The following is a 15,219-nucleotide window of genomic DNA, read 5'->3' as shown; positions in this document are numbered from 1 at the left end:
GATTCAAGGGGGGAAAAAAGCCGTTAAAATTTGGTGGGAATGAAGCTCGCCTGATTATTATTTTTAATAAATACTCTCATGAGCTCATTCATAATTCATTTTCAACTTGTCTCATAAAAATTTAAAAAAAATTTAAAATTTATTAATTTAATAAATTTTAACTTTACTTTTATTATATATATATTTCAATAATATACTTTTTCATATTTAATAAATATTAAAGAAAAAATTTATGAAAATAATTTAATGATATAATTTATAAATATAATTAGAAAAATTTCCCTAAACCCTATGGATACGTTACTATCCACCGAAAAATAAAATAAATCGCAGAGTACTATATTATTGATATATTTTGTTCTAGTGGTGGCGCACCCAACTGTAAAACACGAGGGGTCGTTCCTGCGGAAAGAGAAAGAGCCATTGACAAAGCAGCTAGAGGTGCATCCGGCTCCCGGGACGACGGAATCATGATCTCGCAGTTCTTCGTCTTGTCAAAGCGTGGCGATAACATCGTCTTCCGGGACTGTAAGCTTTCTATCACATATCCGCACTAATCCTCTGCGCTTCAATTTTCTATTGCAGTTAGTGGATCTGATGATGCAGATTGATCCAATGTTCTCTCCTAATTGCATCACTATTTGTGATGAACTACATTATTAACTCAATCTGAGAGTTTATGCTTCGAGATCTTACTTCAATAGTGATCTCTTGCTAATTACTTCGAGCGAAGAAACCATAAGTTGCGCATTATGTAGCCAAGTTCTTACTATTGACATCTTCATAGGCCAACGCTCCTGCAGTCTATGTACCGTAGCAAAGGATACTAAATTCTTCTCTTATAATTGTTTAGGTGTTTTATGTCATTATAGTATTAAATGTTCTATATAATTTTATAAAATGTTAGGCACCATTGTACTGATGCTTGCAACTTGCGAGGGGGTATACTTAAAACTAACCTTAATTAATTAAATCTTCTTGTTGGTGCTCCTCATTTTACCTTATCTCTTTTGCAGTCTCCTTACCGTACTTTATCACGTTGTTATGAGAATCAAGCAGCTTAGGATGACTTTCTCGTTCGTAAATCTTAATTTCATGATGTCAAGTTTTGCTGCAGCTTATTATAAAAAGATATAGCTGTTTCTAATCTGTAAGTGCTTTTGTGAAGGGAGAATATGTTGATTTTAAGAACATTTTTGCAAGTGAAACAATTGGCATAAAAGTTCTCTCTGATTATTTTCTTAGACCCTTTCCACATGGTATGCAACCATTTCTGTCATACCCTATTGCTATTTGCTACCTAATTTATATGATTGCAGACCGTGGTGAAGTGCAAAAGGGAAGTGCAGAGATATTTTTCCGCAAAGTTAAATTTTGGAAAGATGATGGGCAAGAGGAAGCACCTCCTGTCTTTGTAAGTATTATCTTTCCAAATTAGGTAGCGTAATGTATATATACTAGTTTTTGGAAAAATGGAAGAGCAAGTAGTAATTGTGGCATACCTAATGCTCGCATCATCTAGGTTTCTCTGAACCAAATTTTCTCCATACCAGATAAGGTGGTTGATTTAAACGGGGCATTCTCTCTTTAGATTTCCCGCTCATCACAGAATATGACAGAAGAATCAATTTGAAGCTTTTAGAATGTCTTGTAAATATTTTTTTAAAGAAAAAGGAGTCAGGAGGCCATTCGTTAAAATTACTTCCTGGCTTCTTATAGATCCATTTACCACTACTAGTATTGATTTTGTCCTCTGATTTATTTTGGAATTTGTCAAAATTTATTCAAATTATGTCGATTATAAGTTTATAACTCTTCTCTATACTAATGTTTATTTCTTTCTGTTTGTCCCTTTCCTTTTCCTTTTTGTTTTTTTTTTTGGGGTGTTTCCATTGATAGAATGTGGATGGAGTAAACTACTTTCATGTGAAGGTCGCTGGACTATTGTTTGTTGCAACCACAAGGATTAATATATCACCTTCTTTTGTCTTGGAGCTTTTACAAAGGATTGCTCGTGTAATCAAGGATTACCTTGGGGTTCTAAGTGAAGACTCGTTACGGAAGAACTTTGTGCTTGTGTACGAGTTGCTTGATGAAGTCATTGTGAGCGTCCTCTCTAATCCTACTTGGCATTTTCAGCGTTTCCATTGAGGTTTTCTTGTAGTCTAACTTTTAACTTCATCTTGCATGTCTCCTGAGTTTCCTCTGTATTTTTATAACTAATCCACAGGCTTATCTTCAATTTGATTTCTTATTTTATCTTTCTTTCTATATTTGGATATGTTGTTCTACTATTTCGATCTAAGGTTTCTTGTCAATCTGTATTATTTACTAAAAACCTCGGTTGCTTAGTATCTTGGTGATTTTCTTTGTGCCAGGACTTTGGTTATGTGCAAACAACATCTACTGAAGTGTTGAAATCCTATGTTTTCAATGAACCAATTGTAGTAGATGCTGCACGTCTATCACCTCTTGGACCTGCTACAATTTTTGCAGTATGAAATTTCATAGTATCAGACACTTGGAAGGTATCTTAATTTTTTACTGTTATTTGCATGTGTGAAATTCCTGAATTTGTTCTATGCAGCAAGGGGCAAAAAGAATGCCAGGTACAGCTGTCACAAAATCTGTTGTGGCAACAGACCCTGGGGGTAAAAGGAGGGAGGAAATTTTTGTAGATATAATTGAGAAAATCAGCATCACTTTTAGCTCCAGTGTAAGTAAATGTATAATTGTATTTGTAACTCTGAATTTTACTATAATTCATGTTTTTATATTTTTTCATGTGTCATGCGTGACTGTTTCAAATTTAATCTGTATATTTCTTCGTTGAAGTTTCGAGGTCTGGCAAAAATGCAGAAATGTACAGAAGTTGTGCTGATGATTTTCATGATGTTAACGTGTTGAAAAAAATAATTATGAGCCTGGATCTTAGAGATCAGATCCCTGTCCTAAGTTAGTACTTGAAACTTACTTGAGCTATCAAACTATATAAAATTCATATTTATAGACTGTTTACCTTCTTATTGTAGAGGGGGCGGGCATAGATCCTATAATTTAATATTCTCTAATTTCAAATGCTCTTGTCAAGTACTCCTTCCAATTCACAAATATATGACATTGGTAACTACTTCACGTTGAAAAAAAATTAGTTGAAATCTTAATTTTTTAAAAAGTTGTACATCTTTTCAATTATACCTCATTAAATACCTTTTATAATAGTACCTTAATAATGACAATTGAAATTCCAATTGATCATTTTTTTCAAAAGGAATAATAAATGAGTAAGGGTATAGTTGGAAAAATTATAATAACTATTCAATACCCTAAAATTTGGATCAACTCATGTTTCTAGAAAATGCCTTATAGATCGGAGAGAGTATATTTTTAGGACCCCATTTCCACAATTATTGAAAAAACCTGGTAGAAACATATAAACTGCATTTTACTCTTGTCCTTCTATAATGCTTTTGCATTTCAACCAATTTTAATGCATGCTCTTTCGTTGTCCTATAAGTTCCGTTGCTTATTAATTTATTGGTTTTTCTATTTTGTTACTGCTGAAACGTGCATAAAGCCATGTCCAGTAGCTACAGAGCTCTTGGATTAGTTCTTGGTTGATAAGTTGTTGAAGTATAACATAATGAAATTTTGTGACGAACCACAGCATGCAAGTTAACTTTTCTCTTTTGTACTGTCGAGTTTCACTTGCCTGTTTTAACAAACTGTATTAATATTTTTTATATATTTTAACAGGGATATATACTGACCTCTGAGATTGATGGCACCATACAAATGAAGAGCTATCTTTCTGGAAATCCTGAAATTCGGTTGGCTCTTAATGATGACCTCACAATTGGAGGAGGCCAGGGACCAACCTATGGTACCTATTTCCTTATTTTTTGTCATTTCCCTTTTGCCTGGATGGGCCTCTGTAATGGAATTGAGCAGTCGATCTGGTTTCTTCCTTTTTCTTTACTTCTGTGGACTATTAATTTTAGGTTATGAGGAACCAGTACGTTGGTTTTATTGTTTTTGAGTAACAACTGATATTCCTTCAGTTATGAATTTGATGATAATTGATTTTGTACATTTCTGATCGAAGCTTTTGCATAGAACTTCTATCTTTCACTAAGTTTTGGAGGCACTGTGTTGAATCCTATTTTCTTCATCTGTTTATATCATGCCATGTTGCAGCTCCTGTGATGTTTTCAATGAATTCAACGGCAACAACTCATGTCTTGCTTTGATTTGTAAATTTAAACTGTTTCTGAGCAGGTTATAATAGTTCGACTGGTTCTGGGGCAGTGGTATTAGATGACTGTAATTTCCATGAATCTGTTCGTCTTGATAGTTTTGATATGGACAAAACTCTGACTCTGGTTAGTACAGAAGTGCTGTCTTGAAGAATAGTTTTCAAAATATAAACATGTTTTGCTGGTTTGCTTCCTTTAAACTTAATAATTTTCTTATACCCGAAAACTAGATACCGCCAGATGGTGAATTTCCTGTCATGAACTACCGTATGACCCAGGAGTTTAGGTCTCCTTTTCGTATCAATGCATTGATTGAGGAAGCAGGGACCCATAAGGTGATGCCTATGTTTCCTCATTGCAATCTTATTTTACCTTTTTCTTTTGGTTGACTCTCCTTTGCACATTCGTATTTCTTGTGATTTATTATGCACTACAGCAATGCAATGGTAGTTAAGGGATATTGCTTTGTCATGATTTTATATCTTCTTCTTTATCCCTTTTTCGTTCCACTGTAACGTTCTTTAGTTGTGTTACATACAAAGTTGTAAAGGAAAAGAAAATTATACTATGTATTGGGAAACTGTATACTAAACTGTGAAGAGATTGTAGTTTTCTATTGCTAAAGTAATCTACAAGCTACATATTTAAGCCATTCCATTTCAAATCTGTAGATCCTCATTCTTGCAAAGAACGTACTGACACTTCCGAAGTGTTATTTGCAGGCTGAGGTTATTTTAAAGATATATGCTGAGTTTGCCTCAGGTGTGACGGCAAATACTATAAAAGTGCAGATGCCACTGCCAACGCACACCACCAGGTGTGATACTATCCTCTGTATATTTTTGAACAAATGTACCAAAACTTCTTCAACAGTTGTTGTCATTAGCAAGAAACATTGCATAAATATTTGGATTAATAAGTTATTGAAAGGTTCAAAATAAACTTAATTAAGGGATCACCATAGAAAATGAATTCAGATGGAAATACATACATTCATACATGCATTTTAATGTTAAGTGGGTTTGAACCCTTGATCGCCTGAGCTAACTTCATGGAGAAGTAATCATATATTTTGTTAACTAAAAGATGCATTAACCTTTTTTCCTCAATCCACTGTGTCCGCAGGGATATTCAGTGTTACTTAAATGTGTAGTAATTGATATATTTTTTTTTTAATCATCAATTTTTGTGATCATTTGCATGCTCCCGTTATACATGGCATTTGCGATCTGAAGGCTGAATGTGAGTTGTTTAACAAGAGAGCTCTTGAATCACAGGATCGTTATGAAAAATAAATATTGAAGGAATTTCTGACATTACTTTGCATCATATGTTTGATAAACTTGAAAGAATGAGCATTTAGTAGATTGAGAGCATTCTGCAACCATAATGGCAAGATAGATCATACTGTTTGTTTTTTTTGGACTATGGTTAAATTACGAGGCAACGACCTTGGATATGTTCATAATTACTGCTATTATTGTCACTGATCTTAGTTGTTATCTAAAATTGTCTCAGAGTTAGTTTTGAGCTGGAATCTGGAGCTGTTGGTCAAACAACTGATTTTAAAGAAGCAAATAAGAGACTAGAATGGGGTTTAAAGAAGGCAACGCTTCTTGTCAACTCTCCCTCTCTTTTTTGTTATCGGTTGTCTCATTATTGCTCTGATTTTAATAAAGTATTTCTGGTCATTTTTCTCTGCTTGAGAAAGGGGTTACTGATAAGTGAGTTGAAACAGATTACTGGTGGATCTGAGCATACTTTACGTGCAAAGCTAACATTCTCTCAGGAGTCACGTGGTATATATCGTTATATTTGGCACAGAAGAGATAGTTCGTTGTTTCTTAGGTTGAATATTCAATGGATCCTCATTAATGCAAATTTATTTCTCGATAGGGAATATAACTAAAGAATCTGGACCTGTTAGTATGACATTTACCATACCAATGTATAATGCATCACGTCTTCAGGTAAACATATTACGTTAACTAGCTGATTGTGAGTTTACTCTTCCGTACATAGCTTCTCCTCTATTATACTTTGGTCACTATAAATTACAGATCAAGTTGATCTAGCTCATGCTATGATCAACTTAAAATCTAATTTACTGAAAAATTGTCCTTTGATTTGTCTTTGGCTTTTTGCACTTCTTATTCTGTTTTTCCCTTCAGTTTCTAATTGCCATGTTTGAAACCCATTTAATCAGGCCAGTTTCCCTAGATGGAATAAATTTCCTTCTAACACTAAAAGAGAATTCCATGTAAAGCATGGCCTGATGGCTCTACAAGATATTGAGCAACACCTGCTCCTCAATCAGGTTGTAGACGCTAAAAAGTATAGGGAGAGAAGAAAAGAAAACCCTTGAGGAAATATAGTCAATGAGTTTAACCTACATAAAGCTCTTTATTTATGGGAGAGAGTGTAACTTAGTCATAACCTACCAATTATAGAATGAAACACGTGGTACATATGCTAATTTACACCTGCATGCATTCCAACAGACATTAGACACGGACAACATTCAAAATGGCTTCTTTCTGCTGGAGTTATGAATGCTGCTAATGCTCTTTTGCCTTAACAATAAAAGTCCTGCTGGAGCCAACTCTTACATAAATTTCATTTTTATGATGCTGTGACGTCAAATGTTCTGCTGATTTCTGAGTTCATTTGAAGATATTGAGTGCTTAATACCTTTATTTAATGCAGGTAAAATACTTGCAAATAGCAAAGAAGTATGGAACCCAGGAACCATATCGATGGGTGAGATATGTTACACAGGCAAATTCCTATGTAGCTCGCGTATGATGATGCAATTAAACGACCCGGTCGGTTTCTAATATTTCCTTTTGTTTGTTATTTCATTTCCTTTATTTTTATTCTTTATTTGTAAATTACATTCTAGTTCTAGGTCAAACATTGACAGAAGTTTTATGCTTAATTATTGAACGTACCAGCTAAAGTGATTCTTTATGAACTTCGTAACTTCGTCCTCTTTTGTTCCTTACCAATCAGTCACTGATCACTCGCTCATGCAGTTTATGATAACAATGCACACTGAGATCTCCTATATTCAAGACTTTTTTTCCAGTCATAGCACAAGATGTATGTCCTAGTTATATATTGAAGAAAAGGGAACCTGGCTGGATATGAGACAACGGGAAAATTAGCAGGACTTCTAGAGATAAGCATACGATGCTGATCCTAATCAAAATAGTAAAAGATGGTGCTAGTGTCAATATAACAAGGTTGACCTAGAATTTTGCCAGCCTTTGGTTAAGACCATCTTGCTACTTTCAATGTAGATTATTGTTGATGTTATCCTAGACTGCTGATTTGTATTCTCTACACTATTAATACATCTTTATAATTTTGGTCGTCTCTACTATAACATCATATACTCCTTTGATCTTATTTACAAGATAGAGAGAGAAGATTAATTTTAATTTTATTTATAGGACATTTCACTATTTTTTATGTTCATCTTTATTTTTTCACCCTTATTAAATGCTAAAAAAATTATAAAAATAGTTATTTTTTTCCTTGTTAAGAATAAAAGTGTAAACTTATTAAATTTCAAAGCAGATTTAATAAAATTTAACATTTTTTTTAATTTCAGTAAACTTGTTAAAAGTAAAAGTAATTTATATAATAGAACAAGAGAGAGTATACTATTAATTTTACACGAGAGCACTCATAATGGTGAACCAATAATTTGCTATTGTGAGTAGAGTTCATTAAAAGGAGCAAGTCATTGCAAGAAAGGAATAAGTTTAGCTCGTGATTTTTCTCCACTAGAAAGTGGAGCAAAGCTTAGCTTTTGTATGGATTACAAGATTATAATTCATTTATATGAAGAACTCTTGATGTCTAAAACACAGTTGTTATATATCCAGTGAGAACGAGAATAACAATGTGAATAATGTTGGATGAAATGAAATGAAATGATTACATTTGGTATTGTTTGGGCTACACTACGAACAGGTATGTCACATAAAGCATCAAGTTTGTTCATTTAGTGTAAGGATTTCGTTCAGAAGAAATGCTATTTAACAAGAAATTTACCAAGGCTCCTTAGGATATATGAGAATTTAACTTTAAATTTAAATCAAATATTTCATTTAAATATATAAAAGTTTGTGAATCTAAATTCAAATTCATGTTTTTCTCCAAATTCATGGGTTACTGTTAGTTCTCTGTAATTTTAATTTCTCTTTAAATTCTAATGATTTAAAATTTCAACTACTTTAATTTTCTTTGTCTCTCTCTGTTTTTCTTAACGTTTTTATTATCAATATTTCTGTTACTTTAGTCCATCATCTCATCTCTCACCCTCGCTTCTTATTGATTAAAAAATAGAGATAGGTTTGTCAATTTTAATTTTTTATTTCTTCTTTCTCCATTCATTTTTCCTTTACCTTTGAAATTTTTATACCATCCAAATAAAAAATTTTAAACATATAAATTTTAAATATAAAATTTAAATTTAAATTTAAATTTAAATCCATCAATTTAAATGTCAGCTAATGATTTTGTTTATTCAGCTTAAAATCTATTTTTAATTTTACCAGGGATATGAATTAGTTGTACAGTGTAACTGTAAACTTCATAGCTATTTGCATGTGTCCGATCACATCTCACATCATTACCACAGGGGTTTACATTCTTTTTTTTTTTTTTTTGGCCGAAGGTACTTCTATTAATTGAAAAAAAATAGGGGTTTATATTCACGAATTTCGCAATAATTTATCATTACATGCATGCCCCACGGCTGTAATGAAAACATAAAAGCATCATATATGGTGTCTAATCTATTCTGAGTCGTAAAAGACTAGGGAAAGCTATCCACCCAAAAACAACACGGTTGATAAAAAAAGAATAAATACCGATAAAAGTAAAAGGGGGGGTTGGGGGGGTGGATTTGAGATGATGATTTGATTATCGATTCACTTAATCCCATTTTTCACGCACCAGAAAGAAGTCGTGTGCACTGAAAAGATCTGTTGATTGGCCTTGAGTGACACATTAGTAGTCAAATGGAGGTTGATCAGGATTTGAGTTCAATTGAATCCAATTCGACCCCAATACTGGTGTCCACTACTAAGAAGTGGTGCATATGAGCATATTTACCTATGTAGGCTTACGAGATGGGAGTTGAAATAGTATTCATCTCCGCGTTGATACGTGGCTCGCACACTTTCGATTGATTTGAAATCGGGAGCCAAAAAGAAAAAGAATCAATTAAATAAGCGGAATTAAGCGTCCTTTATTTTGACTTTTATGTGAACAAATCAAACTATTCGATCTGATGAGCAGCAGCAGCAGCAGCAGCCCTGGACTCGAATCCCCTCATATTTACCTTATATCATGGAAAGCCTGGAAGTAGCTGTTTTCTTTACAAAAATACAGTCCTCAAAACACAACAGCAAACCACCTAACCACAAACAAAACGTCAAAACCAATGCCATGAGCAAGAAATTTTCAATATGAGAAACAAAATAAAACTAGACAGACTTAGCTTGGGGATGCCCAGACAACACCAATTTAGCCATCACTTCTCCTCTGCACACGGCAAGAAATATCCAAACAGTCACGTCCAAAACAAATTTTCTTGCCAGAAAATTGGTTAGTCGTGCCATCAAAGTTGAATCCTCTTTTTCTGGACCACCGAAGCCATTCAACAGCACTCCAATAGCCTTCGTTTTCTTTTTATTTTTCTTTTTTTTTTGCCTTCATTGAAAAGCCCACGCACATTTATCTTCACCTGTCACGAAATTGGAGAACGGCTCTCTGACAATCTTGATATATATATATATATATATATATTTACAATTAGTTGCGCGTGATTAAAAATGGAACAAGGTCTTTTTTTTTTTTTTTAATTGGATGACTTATTGAGACTTGTTTCCCACCTTGTAGATTAAGGAGTGAGGCCAAGTTAAAAACAATAAATTAATGATGAATGGTTTAACAATACTCGTATTAAACCCAACAATATCATTCATACATACATAAATACAAATATATATATATATATATATATATAACAAGAAATCAGAATTTTGAACATTAGTCTATCTATCTTGACTTTCTAGAGCTTAGTGTTTGCTTTTCTTTTCTTTTCTTTTTTCCCTTCCAACAAAAATTAGCGTTATTCAAAAGATGGATTAATAAGTCTTGCTTTTTTTAATATCTATCACACTTTTTTTTAAAATTAATTTAAATGCAGTTTAGATTCCCTTAAACAGAAAGTTTAAAAATTAGATAGATATATTTATGCAATAAGTACAGAAACTTTTGTGATGATGATCTTTGACAAATCTGGCCTAATAATCCTTCAACTCATTAATTACACCAGCTGACAGTAACTAACTTTTATTAGCAAAATTATTATCAGAAATCCAGAATATCTAAATTTAATTACTTTGAACTCATAAAAATATAGAACATTCTATCATATTTTTTCGATAATATATATCCAAAAAATATAATGCTGCATATAGTGTAAATTGATAAATTAAAGAAATATAAGAATCAAAAAATTGCTGAAAAATCAAGAATCTGGATACTCTTCAATTTTTAAATAACAAATTTTATATCTAAATTAAATCTTATTTCAATCATTAGCTTTATCTTCCGGTTCAATCAAAAATTAATTTTTTCCCGTACCAAAACACAGCCGGTTTTGATCTAATCTGCCTAGATTATTTATATGAACTGAAGATGAAATTTGATATTTGATGCTAATTAATAACTAGAGTCTGGTTTTAAAAAGGAAAGTCATTACCTCATCTCAATCATAATCATATCTTCGTACCCCAAATCAATCCTCAATTAATTACTATAAATTCACAATAGTCATACTTCCGAAGTTCAAAGGCGGCGTAATACGTTTAGCTAAGTATTCAAGTCTCACGGCGCTGCCATCCCCCCTCTCTCTCCCCCCCCCCCCCCCCCCGCACCGTGCAAAATAATATCTTCCCAGCGTCCCGTCAGCGCCAAGAAAACTATCAGAGAGATTCAAAGGAAGATATCAGCGTGGAGATGGAAGGTGACTATTCATCATTCGTTACCAGCCCCGGAGGCACCGTAGAGGTGGCCAAGAAACCGAAAGGCCGCCCTAAAGGCTCCAAAAACAAGCCCAAGGCCTCTCGTCCTCTCGTACCCGGCGACGACGTGATGATGACGCCTTACGTTCTCGAAGTCCCTCACGGCAACGACGTCGTCCAGGCTATTTCCCGGTTCAGCTTCCGCCAGAACACCGGCCTCTGCGTCCTCACTGCTTCCGGCACCGTCGTTAACGCCTCCCTCTGCCTCTCCTCCGCCGCCTCCACTCCTGACATCGCTTGTCCCGGCCACCACGCCATCCTCTCCATGTCCGCCGCATTCGGCCCTCGCCAATGCCCCACTTCGGGTTACGCCGCCAAACCCCTCACCGTCAGCCTCGCCGCCCCTAACGGCCACGTCATCGGAGGGCTGGTATTCGGCGGTTTGGTCTCAGTGGGCCCGGTCTACGTGATAGCAACTTCATTCAACAGCCCATCCTATCATAAGTTGTCATCTGAAGATGAAGAGCGCGTGCGAAACACGGGCGCCGGAGAAGGAGAAAGGGGGAACGTGCCGTCTCCTCTGCCTGGTGGCATACCTCTGAATAATGATAGCCGAACCGCCGTTCATGGGCTTTGGACTTCAGTGATGAAGCCACCACAACCTGCGCCCTCGACGCCTCCTCAATATTTTTAACTGGGTTCAATATATTTACGTCTCTTCCTTCTTGAGAAAAACTTTGTACGTATTATTTTCTTTGGGTTGGTTGATTTTCAATTTTGCTACTGTAGCTCATTATCTCTCTATGGTTTGACTCTTGAACACGCTCTTAGCAAGTAGTGTATGCAACTCGATGAATTTTTGATGAAGTAGTAGCTAGCACACAAAGATGTTTAACTTAATAGGCATTGCGGTTAATTACATAGAAATTTTCCAGTATAGCCTCGGTTTGGATGCCTTCGATCTCTACTTTTGTGGAATTAATATATGCATGTATGATCAATTAACAAGAAATCACACGGGAGGCCATCGTCTGGTTTCACCGACCTGCACTCAGCATGTATAGACTTTTTTTTTTTTTTTTGGCCTTGTTTTTGTGAAATGCGATTAAGCAGTGATGGGAAGAGCATATATGCTTCTGTCACTGCTACGAATAATGGATGAGGTCATGCATGTTGGGGCGATAGCTTTCTTAATAGGGAAAAAGAGGGTGAAGGTGGCTTGCCTTCTTGGTGCGTTGCTTAGCTTTATCCTATCAGTTCTTGGAAAACTGTCGAGAATTCCACCTTTGCTTGTCCCTCCATCCTACTTTATATCTCTCCTATCTGTACTTTGTTTTCTTTCTTTCGCCCATTTTCTTTTCTTGCATGGATTCGATTAAATAAGATAAGGAATAAATCTATAATAGCCCTAAACACTTGCTATTTGTGCCTGTCTTTGTTGTCATCTTTATTTCACATAGGCGAACCCTGAAACTTGCAAAGCTTGGAAAGGTTTTATAAAGGTTAAAGAGATAAAAGACACCGGGAAAAAATAACATAAATAAGCTTGATACATGATTAGATAGTGATCATGTATTTTTTATACATATTTATACTAATCTAATTTTAAATTATTAATTTTCTTCTATTATCATTTTGCGTCGTTTTCCCAACCAATAAATGGTACGCACACATTTCTACCCTCTTTGAATTGAACTTGTTTTCCCGTTTGTGAATTTGACGTGCAATAATATAAGTAATGTAGGTAGTTTTCGGATTTTTTTTTCACGTTAGATTTATACATCATGTTTAATTTTAAAAACATATTAAGTCTACCTTGTGTCAAGACGCACGACCAGTGCGAGGCCTTTAGCATTAAATTGTTATATCCCAAAATGTAATGTTTCAACCTTCCAATTTTAGGTTTTTTGTATAGGCACTAAAAAGTCCCCATTACCCCCCAAGTGTGTAAGCATGCATGCCTTCATGTAACCATGTTAGTTATGTCTTTAACCCTTGTTTGGGGCTGTGCTGACCATGCTTATAAGTTATAATCAAGTGCCTAATATCATGTCCCACATCAAAAAGATTTCAAGAGGGTCTTAATGACCATGTAAATGAATGTGCTGCATATCTCACTAAATTAGTTTTTTTAAAATAAAATAGTGATTCCATGACAAAGTAGTATTAGAGTAAAACCTAAATTTGCCTAATCAATAGGTCACTTGTGACGTGGATGTCACATATTAGTTGGAAGAGTTGTTACACTCATATTAGAAGGATTTCAAAAATGTTCTAGTCATATATAAAAAGGTACGCCGCACACCTCTCTAAACGAGCTTTTTAGAAAGAGAGTGATGATCTTGTGACACTAAACAATATATATACCTCATAATGATCTTGAAGCATGCATGAAGATAAATGCAAATAATTAAGGTGGCAAACGATTCATTCATAATATAAACAAGAAGGTAAATTCATGTTAACGCGTTGATCCCACTTTTCTACTGGTGGGTGCATTAAAACACAGTATACGTAATAGGAGAATTGAAGCCGTAATTAAATGCGAATAAAAGGACGATGGGGGTGGTAAACGAGCAGTGAAATTGACAAAGAGATCACTGAACAATAAGTGGCAATGTGGCATCAGGGTACAGAGATGAAGTGGGTGTCTATCTCCGCAACTTGATAAAACCTGCCACCATCTTCCGAAGAATATGTGTGTGCATCCCATAATTGTCTGTCCTAGTTTTTGCCAATATTTAATAAAATAGAACTTTGCTTGTGTAATTGCATGAATGACAATGTATGCGTTGATAGAATATACAAATTACATAACACTTCCATCCTATCTCGCGCACATAATAGAATGTATATGTTTATAATTATTAATTACACCTCCCAATTCAAAAAAGATAAAAAAGGTAAAAATACCTATCAAGTAGTCGATTAAGGGCATCTAATAGTCTAAAATAAAAATATTTATAACATTATTAAAGTTGGTGTAAAAGTAACTAAATCATTAACTTTACCCTAATGTGGTTAATATTTAGTGTTAAACGTTAAGTGTGCTTATTACATTCAATCTTTTTTGATATAGACTAAAAAAGGGCAAAAATACTTATGAAGTCATTAGCCAAAAACATCCAATAGCCTCAAATGAGAAAAATGATAAAAATATTCATAACATTATCAAAATTGATGCAAAAGTGATCAACTCATCAAATCCCTTAAATATTGATCATTTAGCTGACATTTAAACATAAGTTAATCATTTTTCATTGATGTAGACAAAAAAAAAATTTTCAGATGAAATTCTACGGAGGTCGATCGTTATTATATAACTTCATTCATCCATATGGACAATGAAATTGATAATAGCTGAAAATTATTTTTCTAATGACATTGGAGAGAAAATCATAATTGTTAAGCTTGACCTCAATGGCCCGAATGATCGTTTTTGCTGGAGAACAGCTAGTGATGGTAGATTATCTGTCCGGTCTACTTACCAATTCCTCGAAGGTAGAGCATTAGAAGCTATTAGTCAAGTGTGGAAATGTTTATGGAAATGGCCTTTACTGGAAAAATTAAAAGTTTTCCTCTGGAAGGTCCTGCTTGAGAGACTGCCTAGTAACCTCCTAAGACCGAGGTGAGGGCTAACACAAAATGTAAATTGTCCATTTGAGTGTGAGAGTAAAAAGAGTGTTATACACATTTTGAGAAACTGTGTGAGAGCCAAACGACTTTGGGAGAGACATATTAACTTTGCTTTTCATAACATTTTCTTCTCTTGTAACTTACAGGTGTGGATCAAATGGAACTCCTCACATCAAATTGGAGGGAATCTTTTCAAGAACTGGCCATGGATCAAAGTGTTTGGGATCTATGCTAGCTGTTATGGACAATGAGGTGGAAGGAAATTTTCGAAGGCACTAGAT

At 34.5% G+C, this 15,219-nt stretch overlaps 2 protein-coding genes across 4 annotated transcripts; both read left to right on the top strand.

Moving 5' to 3' along the window:
• Positions 1-374: 374 nt before the first annotated feature.
• Positions 375-7,634, top strand: LOC129294526 (AP-4 complex subunit mu-like). 3 transcript variants are annotated; one of them, XM_054932951.1, is made up of 14 exons: positions 375-528; positions 1,320-1,414; positions 1,900-2,103; positions 2,379-2,495; positions 2,588-2,716; positions 3,757-3,883; positions 4,279-4,382; positions 4,487-4,591; positions 4,979-5,073; positions 5,775-5,862; positions 5,995-6,055; positions 6,153-6,226; positions 6,963-7,081; positions 7,292-7,634. In XM_054932951.1, the coding sequence occupies exons 1-13, from the start codon at positions 471-473 to the stop codon at positions 7,059-7,061; spliced, it is 1,356 nt and encodes a 451-aa protein (XP_054788926.1). In that variant the 5' UTR covers positions 375-470; the 3' UTR covers positions 7,062-7,081; positions 7,292-7,634. The 3 variants fall into 3 exon arrangements, 2 of the variants coding, with proteins under 2 accessions (XP_054788926.1, XP_054788925.1); XR_008589402.1 differs by lacking the exon at positions 7,292-7,634 and having other exon boundaries at positions 5,775-5,903; positions 6,963-7,030; XM_054932950.1 differs by having other exon boundaries at positions 6,963-7,634.
• Positions 7,635-11,297: 3,663 nt separating this feature from the next.
• On the top strand, positions 11,298-11,996 carry LOC129294578 (AT-hook motif nuclear-localized protein 28-like). Its single transcript, XM_054932998.1, has one exon. The coding sequence runs from the start codon at positions 11,298-11,300 to the stop codon at positions 11,994-11,996; it is 699 nt and encodes a 232-aa protein (XP_054788973.1).
• The last annotated feature ends 3,223 nt before the right edge of the window (positions 11,997-15,219 follow it).

This window comes from Prosopis cineraria, unplaced genomic scaffold, assembly GCF_029017545.1.
Source record: "Prosopis cineraria cultivar Desert tree isolate PC_DT_omini unplaced genomic scaffold, ASM2901754v1 PC15, whole genome shotgun sequence".
NCBI lineage: Eukaryota > Viridiplantae > Streptophyta > Magnoliopsida > Fabales > Fabaceae > Prosopis > Prosopis cineraria.
Note: the sequence above shows the minus strand (reverse complement) of the source record. Positions and strands in the feature narration are given on the sequence as shown.